This window comes from Scylla paramamosain, chromosome 30 (assembly GCF_035594125.1).
Source record: "Scylla paramamosain isolate STU-SP2022 chromosome 30, ASM3559412v1, whole genome shotgun sequence".
NCBI lineage: Eukaryota > Metazoa > Arthropoda > Malacostraca > Decapoda > Portunidae > Scylla > Scylla paramamosain.
This window is the reverse complement of record NC_087180.1, coordinates 7,715,264-7,734,052: the sequence shown is the minus strand read 5'-3', so window position 1 is coordinate 7,734,052 and position 18,789 is coordinate 7,715,264. Positions and strand designations below refer to the sequence as shown.

At 41.5% G+C, this 18,789-nt stretch overlaps 1 protein-coding gene across 3 annotated transcripts; it reads right to left on the bottom strand.

Moving 5' to 3' along the window:
* Nucleotides 1-474: 474 nt before the first annotated feature.
* Nucleotides 475-7,543, bottom strand: LOC135116219 (dnaJ homolog subfamily C member 24-like). Of its 3 annotated transcripts, none has more exons than XM_064033568.1 (3): nt 7,465-7,543; nt 3,679-3,888; nt 475-2,755 (listed from the first exon to the last, which is right to left on the bottom strand). In XM_064033568.1, the coding sequence occupies exons 1-3, from the start codon at nt 7,528-7,530 to the stop codon at nt 2,540-2,542; spliced, it is 492 nt and encodes a 163-aa protein (XP_063889638.1). In that variant the 5' UTR covers nt 7,531-7,543; the 3' UTR covers nt 475-2,539. The 3 variants fall into 3 exon arrangements, with proteins under 3 accessions (XP_063889638.1, XP_063889639.1, XP_063889640.1); XM_064033569.1 differs by having other exon boundaries at nt 7,370-7,503; XM_064033570.1 differs by lacking the exon at nt 7,465-7,543 and adding an exon at nt 7,381-7,403.
* Between the last annotated feature and the right edge of the window lie 11,246 nt (nt 7,544-18,789).

The window sequence follows — 18,789 nt, the reverse complement described above, 5'->3', positions numbered from 1 at the left end:
TCTACTCAACCCCTTTTATAATTTAATGTTTTAAATACAGCATTGCATGTGATCTGTGGAATATCTTGGCCCCACATTTCACAGCTAGGTTGCAAGAATGCTGTCACTGTATTCCCTAGATGTGTTGCAAGCCAATAGGGAAACCCCCCTTTTTTTTATCCCACAGTGAGTCCTATCACTCTCTCTAAGTGGGGCATCAGCCTGTTATAGAGCATGGAACATGGCTTCACTAGTATTCTGTTAGACTCCTATAATGAATACTGCATATCTTTTATGTCTTTGTATATTTTTTGTTATAGTCTGCTTAAAAGCTTGAGATTAGACAACAAAAAAAAAAAAAAAAAATAACTTCCTGCCGTCTCAGATGTGTAAAAAATCACCATCTTTTGAAAAGACAGACCACATTTGCATGGATAAACCTTTGTCACATAAAGGCAGTTTGCCAAGACAAACTCTGGGGTTCAAACAAACACATTTCAATGACTGACATTACTTATATTTTCAAGGACATAAACATAACCTAGATGAATTGATATACCTCTAATATAGCACAAAACAAGCAATGAAACGTTGAACAGGAGAAACTGTGAGCTGGTTGCACCCAACATACTAGACTGGGTCACTACTGGACACAATGCTCTGAGCGACTTTTAATGCAACTCTATGAAGCGGTAATTATTCAGCAATTACATTGGAATATGTAGTGAAAGTTTCAGTACACTACATTAAGAAATTATTCTGTATTAATATTAGCTACAGACAGCTTGTATAAGGTAACTAGAGAGGATAAAATGTGTTAGAAGCTAATACAAGTACATATCCTGAAGCTAAGACAGCAAAGTTGCAGATATACTAAGGCAATGACAAACACTGAGTAACATATGGATTCTAAATATTTAGACTAAAATATATGATTTTCCATGATGATCATGATCAAATGCTCAGCAAGTCATTGACTGTGTTTTCCCCTACAACAGCACACACGTGTCCTTATGTGCATAAATGATATCACAAACAGGATGAAATCTATTAAATGCTGATTGTACCAATAAATCGATGGCACTTCCCACTCACTGATATAAACTTACACTAAATTATCTCAACCATGAAATAAGGTGACCCAAGCCTATATAGTTATAAAATCATAATTTCAAGTACATGATGATGTGAAACACTAAAACTATCAATTCTGATGATGAAATTTGCATGAAATTCTTATTTACTCATGAGTCTTTGTTTTAAACTAACTTTCCCTGGTGAGAAAGCATAATTGAAAAATTCATCTAAATTATAATTAATTGAATAATTAATGGCTTTTAAAACTACGGTACTCTGCTTCACATCGGGGTTGAATGCAACCTCGAGCTGCACAGGATTCTGCTGCAGTGACGTGAGAGGCCCCAAGGCAGGCTCGCCACTACCTGCTGCCTCTTGCTCTTTTGCAGGTGAATTTGGGAGCCCAATTGGTTGTACTGAAACATCTGTTTTGCTTGGGAGTTTGACATCTCCATCATCACTAATGCTACTATGGCTGCCACAGGCTACTCTCTCACAGTTTCTTGAATGTTGGTCTTGTCCCTCTTCCATCACTTCCAGACCACTATAGTCTTTCAAACTATTTGTTTCATGAATAACTAAAGAATTCATTGCTGCTGTTTCCATGTCCTTTTGGGATACTGTTTCACTTCCATAACTAAGTGTTGAGCTTGCAGTATCTTGGAAGGTGCTTGACACATCCTGAGGAGCTTTGAAAAACTCTTCAATTCTATGTTGGTACTTGGCTTCCCAAGGCATCAGCATGGGAGTCGGTCTTGGTTGTTTTGTGCTTCTCTGTCCACCAGTTACTCTGCCCATTTTCTCTTTTTCTTTCTAGCTCTTTTTATTCTAAACTAAAATACAACAGCTCAATTGTAATCTATGCTTCAAAATTATTTAGCATTATATATTTTTTTATCTTACTGAAAACTTATGTGCAATGTTTTCTGCTCATCATTATAATGGAAGTGTGGGAGTTTAATGAACTGAAAACTCTGTCTAACTTATTTTCTGTAGGGAATACAAAAATGTGGGAGAATAATGAACTGAAATTTCAGTAAAACTTAAGTGTAACAAAATCTACCAAAACATTACATGCACTGAACACATACTATGCACAAGCTACCATGTTGCAAACCAATGTGCACTTTGACGTGACACAGGAAATAATGAAGAAACATAAAACACAAAAAATGCAGAGAAAACTGGTTAACAGAGATTCAGTTCATGTGATTCCAGTAATGACCTACAGTGGCTGCCATTCACCCTGATGGAAGATTTTAGATTCAGTAAATATATAATTAACAAATTACCTAACATTCAGTATCTTAAAAAAATACTTACTCCACATAACAAATAAAAAAATTGAAAACAGCTTTAAACTTTAACACTACAGCTCCAAATTCCTCTAATAATGCATCTTTGATTAAATGTTCATGTCAGACAGAAAGCAGAGGTGGTCTGGGGCCCATCACACCTGCTTGAACATTGTGCCTTGTTTCTATCAAGTGTTCTCATCACAATTCAGTAAAACCAGAATGCTAAGGGAGCAGTTGTCACAAGCTACGACAACCTCCTTCTCTGTGGAGCTTCTGGCGTCCTGGGCAGCCAGGGTGTAGTGGCCACCACACCGGCAGGTATGCAAATATACACCGCCTTCCTTGTCTTGCTCCAGGTCCTCAAGGAAGAGCTCTTCACTCACAGGAAATTCTTGGTAAAGCTGCAAGCAGAGTTTTTTTTTAGAAAAATGAGCAGGCTGTTCATATTAAACACTATAATTAATTATAATCATATGTATTGTATACACTGTATACATGTGATAAATGTATACAGTGCAATACCTCTGCTGTGCTGTCTTGATATTATATCATTGGTGAATAATAGTCAACAACAGTTTTCTAGCTAGAAAGTTTAAAATATTACATCTTGTAACAAAAATCTTTTTGGTATTCAGATAATTTATCAACCATTCCTGAGCAATAAAGAGGAATTTTGATACAAGATGGAAGTGAGGCATCATTGACATTCTTTACCTCCTTACATGAAGCTTTCAATGAAATTTTAGTGAAGGAGCAGCTATGAAATGCATTAACTATTCCTCTCTGTAATTATTGTTTCTTTGATGGTGATAGAGGCACAGCCTACAGAGGTTAGGTTAGGTTAGATAGCATGGTAGGAATACTGCTACCCTATTCCCTGCAGGTTATAAAAACACAACTAAAAGGAACATGGTGAAGGGAGAGGGGATTCCCTCCTCTTTTTACCCCTTTATGGATGATGTAAGTCTGGTACTATATAGATAGAAGTAATGATGATAAATCCTCTGGTTTGTGTGTCCTTCCTCTAAACCTCATTTCATGGACATTCACTTAAAAACATTTACTACACATTACTTAGGCACTCTCATCCTTTCTGTTCACAGGTCAGATTAAAGCACCATACTTATTATTATAACATGCATGATGCTCTGAATGTAAGGCCTCCTTCTTCATTTCACACCTCCTGACACTGGTTCACCTATGGCAGCAGCATTTTACATTTATTTCATCTTGCTATTTTCAGCATATTCCAATCTTTTGACATCCATCTTTGACAGGCTAGTCATCAGATTGTCTATTGTTACTGTATTCTTCAGGCACATACCTTTTCTCGCTTTAGCTGGTCGTCGTACTCTCTCCGTTTTTGGGTGTCTCCTAATACATGCCACGCCTCTGTCACCTGTAGGAACTTTTCTTTGGCACCTTCAACCCCTGATTTGTCGGGGTGATACTGACGTGCTAGTTCCTGGTACTGTTGGCGGATCTCAGTCTCGCTGGCATCTTGGCTCACACCCAGAACATCATACAAAGTCATCTGGAAAATAAATTGCTCCATTTGTATGTACATGTCATCACTGTCACTCCTGCCTGATGGAGGAACTCATCACTCATCCCTGACAGGCAGAGGCTAAAGACAAACCAGCTATTAAACAGCAGGAATGGTATGCTTCAGTATCTCCCATGCAAACATTCAAAGCAGTGACAAAATTCAACATTAAAAAATGTCAAATATATAGTCATGAAATGATCAATCAGTGACAGTGGGCACTTCTAACCAAGTGAGATGAAACAGAGTCACTCCTGTTGATTGACAGTTTTTACTTTTACAGGTTCCATAAATACAAAATATTTTTTAATACAAACCTGACAGCACCTAGCAATGAAATAAAACTTGGGTATCTAATCAATGCACATTAACATGTGACAGAAATACTACCAAGCACAATGAAAAGTGCCTATACATTCTGCTGCAGGAACCTACAAGGGAACAAGAACCACCTCTTTCATGTGACTGAATTTAGAATCAACAATCTACTGCTGCAGTCTCTTGATCTCTAGAAAATTTCATGGCACAGACACAGTCTTACAATGAGCAAAGGAAACCAAGATAATTGCTCTGGAAAGCTAACAAGAAAAACCTAAAGGATAATATTGGGAAGGCTCTAGGAAGATTTTTTCTTCAGTCCAAGTCCACTGCAGGGTAAATACATCTCCTACAGATTAATGGGGTTAAGCCAAATAACTCGCCAAAGTGGCTAAAGATATCTTGGTAGGGTAGGCAAGTTACAAGATCACAATTTCTCAGCTTACATCTCATACTTTTTCTCTAAGTGAAAAGAGCTACAGAGTGAAAAGTTACAAACTTTTCTACCTGGCTGGGAATTAAAACCCAGAGTCTCTCAATTGTGAGGTGAGCACCCTAATCACTACACCACCAGGCTGCCTTCTAAAAATCTTTTGAAGTTTACAAAGAAAATTCCCCAATACTGGTAAATATTTTCAACTGTACATTAATATTAGAAAATCAAATATATATCTTTTAAATTTCGAAGGGTATATGGCCATGAGTCAGCCATGTTGTCCCAATTCATGACAACTATGGGAACTTGATCCTATTGCTAATCTTTATTTGGAAAAGAGCACAAAACCTTGAGTAACTCAGGTTAAGACTGTACGAGAAATACTGTATCCCCAAGACAATTTAGAAACTGATACGGTTTCCATTCCAGCTGCTGTCATAAGCAATGGAACAGTCTAGCATAAATTATCCCACGTGACAGGTAATACTGAAATCTAGCAAATAATGGTACCTGGGGATTATAGAAAGTCTTCTACAAGGGAACTTTGTACAGTTTTTTTATGATGTGCAATTTTCATGCAACTATTCCTGGCTATATTTGAAGAAAAACCAGTTAAGGGAAGAAGATTGACAGGAAAAAAGAGAGCAAAGTGGAGGGATGGAACTGCAGTAGAAGTGCAAAGGATGGGATTCACAGAAAAAAGATGCAAGAGACAGAAACAACTGGAGAAGACTTGTACGAGGCACCAACCTAACTAAGGAAACAGTGAAAGGAAAAGACATGTTCTTTTTTTCTGAGAGATAATGGGAAACTGACCTCAAACATTAAAGAAGCAATATCAGTATTTAAGTAAAATAAAAAGTTCATCAACCTATGATACTGGCCAAAGTGGTTCAGTGGTGTATTGATTAGTGTGCTGATCTCATAAAAGGAGCAACACAGACTCCCACATCTGAGAAGGGTAATTCAGGCCTGTCACCCTTCATGCTGTGGTGCCCCAGGCCAGCAGTATGGCACCCCTAACTTTAACCACCAGGAGAGACATTTACCCAGCAGAGTAATCACATAGTCAATGATGATCCTCTGCATACTAAAGATAAGGAACTAGGAAGCCTACTGATACTACCTCTCTTGATCCAACCTTGGAAGCAAAACATTTTGTTCTTTCTCAACACACACACACCTCCCACCACCTCAGCACACATCTCATTCCCACAAAACACTTCAGCTGATTAAGTGCTCCAAAACAGCAGCCCAAAATCCCAATATCATACATGGGCTTCTCTAGATCAGGCAACTCCTTATAGTCACAAGCCACATACAACATCGAAGAAGCAAATGTAGGCAATAACTCTAATATTATTAATTCTGAAATATTAAAGAAAAATTATCATGAAGCCATAAACATACACACAGAAATTGAGCTGAATTTGAGATACATGAGCGAAGGTGTATACAACTACTGACGGCCAAACAAGGATAATTACCTAAACATAAATGGAATTTTTCCAAACTTGAATGTCCCAACACAAAAGCAACTAAAGAAATTCATCACATAAAAATTTTCCCATATCCTTGAACATTGAAGAGGTACAAATATTTCAAGGGTATCATCAAACATTTTCCACATTTTACAAGCACAAATAACACTAGAACATGGTAGCTTTTCTTCTCTGATTGTGACCCTTTAAGAAATACCACACTGAGCTGCATCACTTATAATAACCCAAAAAAGAAATGTAGCAGCACTCGACTGCAACATCCACACACCATGAACACGACACTTAACACCCCACAATGATTATATGTAGTAGCAAGACACTCATGGCCAAGCAAAACCCACTGAACCTTCCACACCTTAGCCTGATCAGCATCAAGTCAGAGTGGTGTCAACATGTGTCCCCTAACAGGTTCAATCCCAAGCTATTCCCTCCCATGGTTTTCCTTGCAGATCAACCTCTGTGTTTCCACAATGTTTCCACTGGGGCATGCCACTCAAGAAGCATGTAAGTGTTGTGCTCCCTTTGCAGCATCATGGACACTGATAAATTGATCCAATAGTGAGACAAACTGGTGATGAGGTGGCTGCCGGGGATCAAACCCTGAAAAGGGCACTCTCAGCAAACACAAGTCCAACACAATAACACAAGCCATGGGGATCACCAAGGCTAGGGTGGATTCTAGTCAGTAATGGCTGTCCTGTCACAACACTTGCCTTATATTTGCCCTCAACACCACAGGCCTCACCATGCAGTATCACCACACGGCTACCTCCATGCTAGTGTGGTATCACCTACGTGTTGGGTGAGCCCTGACATGCATCCCTCACACCTGCCACTACACTACCTCACTGCACCTCTCATCACCAACACACCTGGCCTGTATCTGTCCACAGCTAAATCACAGCCCTAACCTAACCCCCTGTCCCCTCCACCAACACGGACAGGGAGTATTAAAGTGTACATAGGCAAAGGTGGGCATTTCCTCTCATGGCACTAATGAAGAGATGCTGCAGGTAATGGCAACAATAATGCACACTTTTAATCAGCCCCTGCACCTCCTTACAGCCCCTGCCCCCCTTCACCTATGCCATGCCCCGCGTCCCAGTACATCCCCGGTAGAGGATCAAGGGGAGCAAGGCAGACCAAACCTTCATAACATCTAATTCCTAACTGAGTCCACTGGCCGCCACTCACTACCACTCTGTCCCTGTACCTCCACCTCACCCAAGCCTCGCCACCCGCCAGGCAGGTGCTCTGGGGTCAGCTGGTGGGTGGAAAGGGGCCTCCGCGCCCTGTACAAAGGGTTACCGTATAAGGGAGAGAAACGGGCCGGAGGTGAAACGGGCTGGGGGAGGAAAGCCTCGTCTCGGCCATTACCAAAACTATCCTTCAAATATCAAATTTACTGTTCCTATTTATATTACACGTCATATATGTTTTTAATTAATACTCGAATATTAGGAAATATTGCTACACCTAAATGAAGTATATGGGAAGGTCATTTTTTTTATACACTGTATCATTGTTATTATGAAAACTTCAAAACGTCGTTGTCTATGCGGTTTTATTTTGTATTTCAAAACTTAATATTCTATTTAAACTGAACAACGTTTTGCCGCTATCACATCTACGTTATCTGAGATAACATGATCAGAAGGGTGAATATCGCGATTCTAGCCATTTCTTGCCCCTCCTTCCCGCGCTCGTTTTCTCTAGAGGGAAACTTCTCCCTTCTGGGTTGTCGGGGAAACTTTGCTATATCAGGACGCCTCCAAAAAAATATTATTTTGAAAACAGAATACATTCCTCAAACATGAAAATTGTTTTAGGGGTTTATATAAGTGTCATAGACTCTACATGTTTATGAAAGATGACAAGAAGGTTAGTAAAACATACTCCCTAGCAGAGTTTTAGCAAATTAAATCCTTCCCTAGTTAGCACTAACATACCTGTGTTGTCTCAATTCGCTTGTAAATACTTGTACGCTTGTATAGTTGTTCACAATCTAACATTCTAACTAGAGAAGATCTGTTTATAGGAAAACATTCTGCATCACTACACACACTTTATAATTTCTAATTTCATGAATGTTGGCTACTTTTCTGAGTAACTTTTAATATACATGATGTTATCTGTAAAACCTCTGCCAGTCCTGCAGTAACGACGTATTGTCACTCCTGTAGCTCAAGAATTCCCTCCACCCACCTGACCTGTCCCACCTGGTCCACATCCCGTCCATTCCCGTGATCAGTGGGTCCCCCCTCATTCCCCTTAGCTCCACCACGACCAGCCTCTCTCCTCCTCCCCTCCCTTTCAATACCTCCTCCTGCTCTACCTCCCCAGTCCCTTCTACCATCTCCACCACTACCGCTTCCTCTCCCTCCTCTTCTTCCTCCTCCACCCCCAGTCACTTTTTAACTAGTTAGTTCTGCTCATACCACCTCTCCTCCCTCCTTCCCTCCCTCCCTCTAGTACTTCCTCCTTCCTCCACCCTCTCTTCCACTACCCCCTTTCCTCCTCCACCACCCCTTCTCCTCCTCCATCTCCCCTATTCCTCTCCTCCCCCATCATCACCATCATCATCCCCTCCTCCTCCTCCTCAACCTCCCCTCTCCTCCCCATCATCCCCAGTCGTCTTCTCCTGCTCCCCAATTACTTTTAACTAGAATTTCTGCTATTACCTCCTCGATCCCTTTCTCCTCCTTCCAGCACTTCCCTCCTTTTCCTCCAGCCTCCTTACCACCACCCCCTCCTTCTCCACCTCCCGTCTCTCTTTCTCCATCCCTTCCATCAACACGAACGCCTTCTATTCCTATTCCTCCATCTCCAAACACTTTTTCAGAACTAATACTGCTATTACCACACCTGATCACCCTCTGCTCCTTCCTCACTACCAGTACCGACTCCACCTCCAGACGGGGTGTGGACCAGGTGGGACAGGTCAAGTGGGTTAAAGCTTTAGGCTTAGTTTTGGAGGGGATTTAACCAATCGCGGGAAAACAACAGCCTTCGTCAGGTAGGTGGTGACACGCGTCGCCACTAAGTATATGGAGCAGCACAGGTACAGGTTTTACTGTATATGTGTAAGTGTTTGCAGTGAGGAAGGTGTGCACAGAGATAGGTGTTTGTGGCAGCCTTGCTTTGCGTTCATGAGAGAACAAAGCGTTGCAAAATAAAAACGTAGTGTAGCAATGTTACCAGCGCTGCTCGAAAGTTTACATAATTATGATGAGGGCTGTCATCTAAGCCTGGTTACTGGTGTCATCTAAGCCTGGCTACTGGTGTCATCTGAGCCTGGCTACTGGTGTCATCTAAGCCTGGTTACTGGTGTCATCTAAGCCTGGTTACTGGTGTCATCTAAGCCTGGCTACTGGTGTCATCTAAGCCTGGCTACTGGTGTCATCTAAGCCTGGCTACTGGTGTCATCTAAGCCTGGCTACTGGTGTCATCTGAGCCTCGTTACTGGTGTCATCTGAACCTGGTTATTGGTGTCATCTAAGCCTGGCTACTGGTGTCATCTAAGCCTGGCTACTGGTGTCATCTGAGCCTCGTTACTGGTGTCATCTAAGCCTGGCTACTGGTGTCATCTAAGCCTGGCTACTGGTGTCATCTAAGCCTGGTTACTGGTGTCATCTAAGCCTGGCTACTGGTGTCATCTAAGCCTGGTTACTGGTGTCATCTAAGCCTCGTTACTGGTGTCATCTGAGCCTGGTTACTGGTGTCATCTGAGCCTCGTTACTGGTGTCATCTAAGCCTGGCTACTGGTGTCATCTGAGCCTCGTTACTGGTGTCATCTGAGCCTGGTTACTGGTGTCATCTGAGCCTCGTTACTGGTGTCATCTGAGCCTGGCTACTGGTGTCATCTGAGCCTGGTTATTGGTGTCATCTGAGCCTAGTTACTGGTGTCATCTGAGCCTCGTTACTGGTGTCATCTAAGCCTGGCTACTGGTGTCATCTGAGCCTCGTTACTGGTGTCATCTGAGCCTGGCTACTGGTGTCATCTGAGCCTGGTTACTGGTGTCATCTGAGCCTCGTTACTGGTGTCATCTGAGCCTGGTTATTGGTGTCATCTGAGCCTCGTTACTGGTGTCATCTGAGCCTGGTTACTGGTGTCATCTGAACCTGGTTATTGGTGTCATCTGAGCCTCGTTACTGGTGTCATCTGAGTCACCCCTACTGGTGACATCTAAGCCTGGTGTTTTCCTCAGCAAATCCATTGTACAAAAATAGAAAAAAAGAAAAGAAAAAGAAGGAAAAACAGAGAAAGATTCATAAAGTACCGTTGTATTTTGTGATTTCCATATGTTTCATTGATTGTTTTTGTTATAATTTTAATGTATATCATTCATTTAGTTTCAGCAACTTTTTATAAAGTAACAGCTTAATTATTTTTTTGCGATAATGTAAAATGTAGCATTAAGAGAGAGGAAGAGAAAAAAAAAAGATCGACAAAACTTATAAAATTAGATGACTTCGCTATTAAAAGTAATATAAAAAGCAATATTTCCATAAACAAGGCATTAACTTCTGAGAAAACATGTTATTATCGTACACCTTTCCTCAACGCCCGGGAAATGGGCGTTCCTATTGGCTGTTAGTTCATCCACGCCGTGCAGGGCCGCAGACTGTCTCGTGTCCCTGAATATTATCATTTTGATAACACAAGTTTTCTCCCTATGATAAAGTTTTCAGCAAACTTTTTAAACATGCATCAGCCATTTGACTAACTTCATGAATATAAGTGAAGAAATTATGTATCTTAAGAAATTTTCCGGTGCTCTCATGTCCCCTTTGGCAGATAGTGATTGTGCCGTGATGGCATTAGGTTAGGCTGGGCGATTGTCTCTTTGTGATTAGCACGTCACTCAGGTTTCATTGGAGCCCCACTTCGGTATTATTTATTCATCGTTTTATTCATTACCAATTTCACCCTTTATCACCCCCGCCCCCCTTTTTACCACCCCCTTCATGGATCAGTCATACGCCCTTCCTCTACCCTGCGTTCCTGTGTTCCCTCTCCCTCCCTTTCCTCCCAGCCCTCATCTTCCCCGTCGTCTTGTGTCCCCTCTAAGAACCTTCATTTATTGTAAAAGTAACATAATTAGGAGGAAGCTTGCGCCTGAAAATGATGCAATAAAATTTGATTGAGTTTTGATGAGAACAGAAAGGCTCAAAGATTGCACCCCTGGGGAGGCGTTGGTGGGGGAGGGAGGAAGGGAAGGACGGAGGAGGAGGGAGGTTTGTGATGAAGGGAAGAAGGGAAGAGAAGGGCACCCATGGGGGAGAACAGTGTGAAAATTGAAGTTGCTTTATTTTTATATACTGGTTAGTTTCATGATATTTTTGGTATCACATGAGTAAGATCTCTCTCTCTCTCTCTCTCTCTCTCTCTCTCTCTCTCTCTCTCTCTCTCTCTCTCTCTCTCTCTCTCTCTCTCTTTCTGTTCACCCTCCAGCCACAACAAACAACAGATGGCGCCAGAACACCTCGCGGCAGGGACTTGCAATCTAATTATCGGGACAAGTGCGGAAGGTGAAATTAAAAAGCGCTGGTGAACTGGGAGGGAGGAGAGTAAACAGCTGTCCGCGGGGCGAGACTGTACACCGCTGTTAAGGGCTGAGGGGCGAGCGTAGCTGTGCATTGTTCGGCTTCAATGGTAATAGTGTTGGTGGTGGTGATGGTGGTGGTGGTGAAGACTAACGAGGAAATTACATTGTAGGATTATTATGTGATTATAACCAGGTACTTAAAAGGAGAAATGGATAGAATTAATGCTTCTTTTCTTTTCGTTTCTTTTCTTTTCTATCTATATACTTATCTACCTTTCTATCTATCTATCTATCTATCTATCTATCTATCTATCTATCTCCCTACCTATCTACCTATGTATCTCTCCTTTTTTTTTTAATAAGCATTGAAGTCAAGAAATTAATGTTATGAATGCTTCTTTGACTCTCTCATTATATATATATTTTTTCTTCAGAACTAAAGAATTACGTCAAAAAAGTGCTAGTTGTAATAATTCTTTCCTTTTCTTTTCATAATTTCTTTATAAAAACAATGAAGTCAAAATATAAATGTCACTTATGTTCTTTTATATTTTTATCTTTTCTTTCCTTTTCTACCCTCCTCTTTTTTATAACGAAACCATTAAAAAGAAAATACAGTACGAGTATTAATGCTATTTTTCTTTTATCTTTTATTCTCTCCTTCTTTTATAACAAACAATTAAGTGAAGAAAAGAAGCAATATTAACGCTCCCTCTGTGTCTTCCTTTCTTTTGTCCTCCCGGCGTGCTTTCATCATCATCTCCTCCATTTCATTGCTTTCATCCGCGCCATCTTCCTTCCCTTCCTTCCTTCCTCGCCCTCCTCCCGTCCCGTCATAAAACGCTATTAATCTCCACAAATGACTTACGTAAAAATTCTGAGTGCTGCTAATCGTCTAATATGGGAATGAGTGGGGGAAAATTAACCATTCTTTCTAAGTTTGCTTCACTTTAATATGAGTCGCTAACAGCGTTGGGTGTTAACGGAATGGAAAAAGACGGCCGCGTCCCGATGCGTTCCGAAGGCTTGGGATTCGGCTCCGCTTGACTCGACTGCTTGGCTTTGGCTTGGCTTGACTTGGCTTGGCTTGGCTTGGCGTGGTTTAGCTTGACTTGGCTTGGCGTTGCTCATTGTGGCTTGGCTTGACTTAGGGTGGCTTGCCTTGGCTTGCCTTGGAGTGGCTTGCCTTGGTTTGACTTGGCTTGGCTTGGCTTGGCTTGGCGTGGCTTGTCTTGGCCTGACTTGGCTTGGCTTGACTTGGCTTGGCGTGGTTTGGCTTGGCTTAACTTGACTTGGCTTTGTTTGGCTTGGCTTAGCGTGGAGTGGCTTGGCTTGGCGTGGAGTGGCTTGGCTTGGCTTGGCTTGGCTCGGTTTGGATTGGTTTGACATGAGTTCGTTTGGCTTGGCTTGGCGTGGTGCGGCTTAGAGTGGCTTGGCTTGGCTTGGCTTGGCTTGGTTTGGCTTGGCGTGGCGTGGCTTGGAGTGGCTTGACTTGACTTGGTTGTGCTTTGTTTATTTATGAGCTTTGTTTAATATTCCTGCCTTGCTTGTATTGCTGTTTTCCTAATTTTCTGTTTTATTTTCGTGAAGGTAGTTATTCTTTTTCGTAGTTTGCATTATGCTTTTCCTCGTTTATTTATTTATTTTTTTGTTTATTATTTTCCTTGCTCGCATTGTGCTTTGTTTTCTTATCAACTTATCTCGTTTTGCTTTTTTGTTAATTCTTTTCTCTGTCCGTATGATTTTTTCTTATAAACTTTTTTGCCAATTGGATCGGTCTATTTATGCAATTAACTATCCATTTTATCCTTCTATTTTCTTAGTAACCCATTACTTTATTTCTTTGTTAAGTGGATATGCGATAACTTTCTGAATTGCGCGTTGGGCAAAATTTTAGTGTGGTTACGAAAAGGTCTATAAAATCATGCTACATTTTTTTTCTTACTTCTACATCTAATTAAACTTCTTAAATGCAGATCAAGAATTCCATCCCCCCCTTCCCCCGTTCAAAGAATAAACATGTTCCTATCTATGCAGCACTAAGAGCATAACACTCAAAAGAGCCTCGCACAGTAGTCTTGGTTAATACATACACGAGTCTCACATTTGCCTAGGCTCATCATGGTACACTCCAAGCATATACTATTGGTGTCCCGCGTCACACCATCAGCAGTACTCTCAAGAAGCAGTTCTGTGCGCATGCCCGTGTGGGAGAGATAATCCTTTTATACCGAAGAAGGGAATGCATTGTAAAGAGCAACTAATTAATTATTCAGTCTAGTTCACTTCATTCTCCTTACTGACAGGATTCATTGTGCTGTTAGATTGGGGATCTGCGAGGAGGAGGAAGGCAGCGGAGAAAAGGAAGAAGGTAGAGAAGAAAGAGGAAGTAGGGGAAGAGGAGGAAAAGAAGGAGTAGGAGCAAATGCCCGGGCAAGAAGCAGAAAGGGTAAAGGAGAAGAAAGAAAAGGAAGATGGAGGAGGAGGAGGAAAAGAAGAAAAAAATATATGAAGGAGGAAGTAGGAAGATGAGAGGAGGGAGAAGAAAAAAAAAGTAGGAAATGGAGGATGAAGAATATGAAATACTAGGATGAGAAGGATGAGGAAAAAGAAGAGGAGAAAGAAGAGAAGATAGAGGAAAAGAAGGAAGAGGAAGAGGGAGACGTAAAAAGAAAAAGAGGAAATAAAATTAACAATAAAAAAAGAGGCAGGAAGCGAACGAGGAAAAGAACGAAGAAGAAAGAACAAGGAGGCGCTGGAAGAAGGAAGAATGAAGAAGGAGGAAGAGGAGGAAGACGAGGACACTGGCAGGCGGATAACTGAAGTCCGGGCTGCAGGAGAGGATCGGGACGCGCACCTTAAGTTAGAACAAATGAAGGGCGACGCGGCGCTCTCCGGGCAAAAAAGCAATTAAGCGGGTAAGCGGCTCTTTCAGCTCAGGTTATTGGAGCAATTTTCTCCTGACATGTTTAGATAAGTCAAAGAGCGGATGGGGAGACGAGGAGGACAAGGGGGAGAAGGGCGGAAGGAAGGCGGCCAGTGAAGAAGGTAACGACGCACACGAAAAAAGAAAAAAAAAAGTAGAAGAGCATCATCATAAGAGGAATAAAGTTTAACGATTGAAAATGAACGAAAATAAAAGGGTGCACGTAATGATTAAAAGAAAAAAAATGGATAATGAGAGGGCAGGAAAGGGAAGGCATAGTTTGAAAAAAAAATACGGTTAGAACACCAAGGAACACTACGGAAGAAAGAAAAAAAAGGGAAAAAGAAACAGAAGAAACACACTTATTGGCTCCTACAATGCTGTTCGTGACAATACACTCCCTCTAAATGTGTGAGGAAGAGAAGTGATACAGTGATAACTACAGATTGAAGAAAACTGTATGAAAGAAAACAACAACAGAAGATGAAGAAAATCAAAAGGTGCATGTAGTGAAAAATGAACAATGAGAGGAATGAAAGTGAGTGAATAAGTTTGAGAAATACTGGAAGGGGAGTGTATAAAATTATCGAAATATTAAAAGAACTACCGAGCGAAGGAAATGTACATTAAAAAAAAAGACATCAAAATAACATATTGTAAAAGGAGAAGCAATGTTGAATCTACAACAGAAAGCAAACTGAAAGGGAGGACAAAATGGAGTTTAGGTGAATGATACGAACCAAAGAGAATAAAGACGAAATGAAATCAGTACGGAAAAGGGGAGTTTGAACTAAAAGAGAACTTGAAACGGGATATAATGCAAGTGGTATTAATAGTTGTGACGGTGACACGCTGAGAAGAAAAGTGAAAAAAATGAATGAATGAAGGAAGGAAGGAAGGAAGGAAGGAAGGAACAAAAAGAATGAACGAAGGAGGAAAAGAAAGGGAGCATGAAAGAGCAAACACGAGAAACGATGAAACGGCTAAAAGGAAATAAAATAGGAAATAAAAGAAATGAGGAAGGAACGAGCGCAGGAGGGAAAGAAGAGAAGGAAGACGGAAACCAAGCGACACAGCAGGAGTCCCCAAACACACTGGTCACCTCTGAAGGCAACACGAAACGAGGAATAACACGAAGGTACTGAACAAAGACCAGGACAGGCCATTGGAGGAAAAGACGGAGAGAAGGTGGCGGAAGGCGAGAGGCTGTAGGAGGGAGGAAGAGAGGCCCATAGGAGGAATTAACTGGCATCTGCAAAAGGGCGTCGGCTGGAGGTAAAAGCGGCGCTGTCCTCTGAAACCTGAGGCGAGACGCGCGGACAGTGAGCACCCACATTGGGATTACTGGCGCGACCTGCTGGCCACCTGAGGTTCTTGAGGCCTTCCTTCCGAACACTGCTTTCCCCAGACACTCACACGTTTAGATAATAGCGCAGGCTGTTCACTCACTCATTCGTCCAGTCACTCAGTCATTCACTCACTTATTCATTCATTCATTAGTCCATTTTTCCATTCATTCAGTCAGTTAGTCAACCAGTTGGCTAGGCATTCACTCAGCCAGTTATTCAGTCACTTACTCATTCAATTACTCATTTGTCAGTTCCTTAATTAATTCATTCAGTCAATCAATCAGTCAGTCAATCAGTCAGTCAGTTAGTCACTCACTCACTCAAGCAGACAAAGGATTTACTAATATAATCTATTATTGAGTAATTGAATTCATCCACACGAACACGAATCGTTCAAACGCTCACTCAGCCACTCACTTAACACAACGCTGCAGTATTGGCACGAGAGATAATTGACATTTACGAGATGCAGCGTGCACCTCAAGCCACACGTGAAGTACAGATCTTTAAATTTTGAATATGTCACGGGAACTTGTCGAACTTTGTCCCACTGCAAAAAAAAAAATAAATAGATAAAAAATAGAATAAATAAATAAATAAATAAATAAATAAATAAAATAAAATAAATAAATAAATAAATAAATAAATAAATAAATAAATAAAACAGAATAAATTAAGTAATTATATACAATAAATAAATTAATCATATAAATAAACAAATAAATAGATGAAAATAAATGAATAAATAAATAAATAAATAAATAAATAAATAAATAAAATTAAACAAAAAAGATAAATAAACTAAATAAGTTAACAAACAAACAAACAAACACACAAATAAATAATGAAAAAAGAAAGAGGAAAAGAAAATGAAGACAGTAATGCTATCTCACGATCTTAAAATCAGGAAAAAACAACATGAATTTTTTTTTATTAATTCTTTTCCGTCGCTTTTTTTATTTCCTCCATTTCAAACAGTAACAATAGGAGATTTAGAAGAGTAATAATTTATACTCCACGATCTGGAAAAGAAGGGAAAAGAACTTCATATGAATCCCTTTTGTTCCCTCTTTCCTTCATCCTCAGCATCGGCGTCTTCACCTCGTGTTTGTTTAGAATTTATCCACCTCAAGAACTTCAGTGAATCAAGGAAAACGAACTGAAAATGAAAGGAAAAATCTTGTCATGGGTTCCTCTTATTCCTTCCTTTTTATAAACCTTTGTGTATGACAAGTTGACGTGTTTACTTTCTTTTTACCTCGTCTTTACCTGGTATTTATTTAGTCCTTTCCTTGTCCCTACCTCGTCCTTACTTCGTTTTCACCTCGTCCTTTCCTCGTTTTTACTTCCTCCTTTCCTCGTTTTTACCTTGTCTTTACCTCATCTTTATTGAGTCTTTTTCTCATTTTTATCTCGTTCTTACCTCGTCTTTACCTCGTCCTTACCTCATCCTTGCCTCACCTTTATCTTGTCTGTTGTTTGCGTACAGTTCCTCCACTTCACGCTCCACCTGGCAGTCTTTAGTTCCGCTGGACGAGGCCGAGGCGCTTCCATAACGGAGGTGGTGACGCTCGCCGCGATAAACCCGCCGGGGAGCGATCACCGGACACACAAGTTTGGGGCCAATTGAATTTTAACCATGTGATCTCTCTCTCAATAATCCTCTCTAGTTGGTTCCCTCTCGCTGGGGGCACCAAAAGCCACAATTATCCTCCCTTCCCCTTCCCTTCCCCCTCCTGTCCCTTCCCGTCCTCTGCTTATCCCAATACTGAGCACTCGTTCCCTTGCCCCTGTGTACCCCATGTGTAACCCCTCCTCCCTCTCTCACTCTCACTCTCTCAATCTTTCTCTCTCCAACCCCCGAGCCCTTCCCCATTGAAACCTCCAGCCCGATGTCCCCTCTCGATAAACAGTCCCCCCTTCTCCCATAATTCACACAAAATCTCCCCATCCTACAGTACAAAAGTGCGGCTCCTTTGGGCGATTTGCTGGTCGGCTGCCTCCTCTCAGCGGCAGTGAATGAAAGAGTAGCGGAGGGCGGAGTCAGCTTGGGCCGTGTTTACCCCGCGTCTACTGTGTTATAGGGAGATCCGGGGCTGCGTCTGGGAGGGTCAATAGAGAGAGAGAGAGAGAGAGAGAGAGAGAGAGAGAGAGAGAGAGAGAGAGAGAGAGAGAGGGAGAGAGCTGTTCCATCCTCGTCTCACTCCGACACTGTTACTCGTACAGCGCCTCTTCTTCTTCTTCTTCTTCTTCTTCTTCTTCTTCTTCTTCTCTTCCTCCTCCTTCTTCTTCAGCACTCTGCGTCTACTGTAACTGTTTCTGATTTCGTGTGTTTGTTTCTGTTTCTTCCTGTTCATGTTCTATTACTGCTGCTCATTTCTGTTGTTCTGATGTGATAGTCTCTCTCTCTCTCTCTCTCTCTCTCTCTCTCTCTCTCTCTCTCTCTCTCTCTCTCTCTCTCTCTCTCTCTCTGCTTGGGTCATAAATCTATTATTACACTTAATAGATCTCCTCACGATTGTCAGTTATGATATATAAGATTGGTCTGACAGACTGCTAGAACACACACACACACACACACACACACACACACACACACACACACACACACACACACACACACACACACACACACACACACACAGGAGGATCGAGTTATCCTCACATGCACATGTTGTGGTGACGTCAGCCCCATAACAGGGTCTAGACACACCACCAGGAGGCGGATACTAGCTGGGGCACTGATCCCAGGTGTCCGCCGCCGCCACTCCACCTCACCACATGTGCCACGCCGCCCTTACCTCCACCA

Bases quoted from the DNA above. Each gene is read 5' to 3' on its own strand.
- LOC135116219 (XM_064033568.1), bottom strand. From the start codon at position 7,530: ATGGCCGAGACGAGGCTTTCCTCCCCCAGCCCGTTTCACCTCCGGCCC. The intron at 3,889-7,464 runs GTAACCCTTTGT...TTTATTTTCCAG, and splicing joins CCGTTTCTCTCCCTTATACG to ATGACTTTGTATGATGTTCT. The intron at 2,756-3,678 runs GTATGTGCCTGA...CTCTGCTTGCAG, and splicing joins ACCAGCTAAAGCGAGAAAAG to CTTTACCAAGAATTTCCTGT.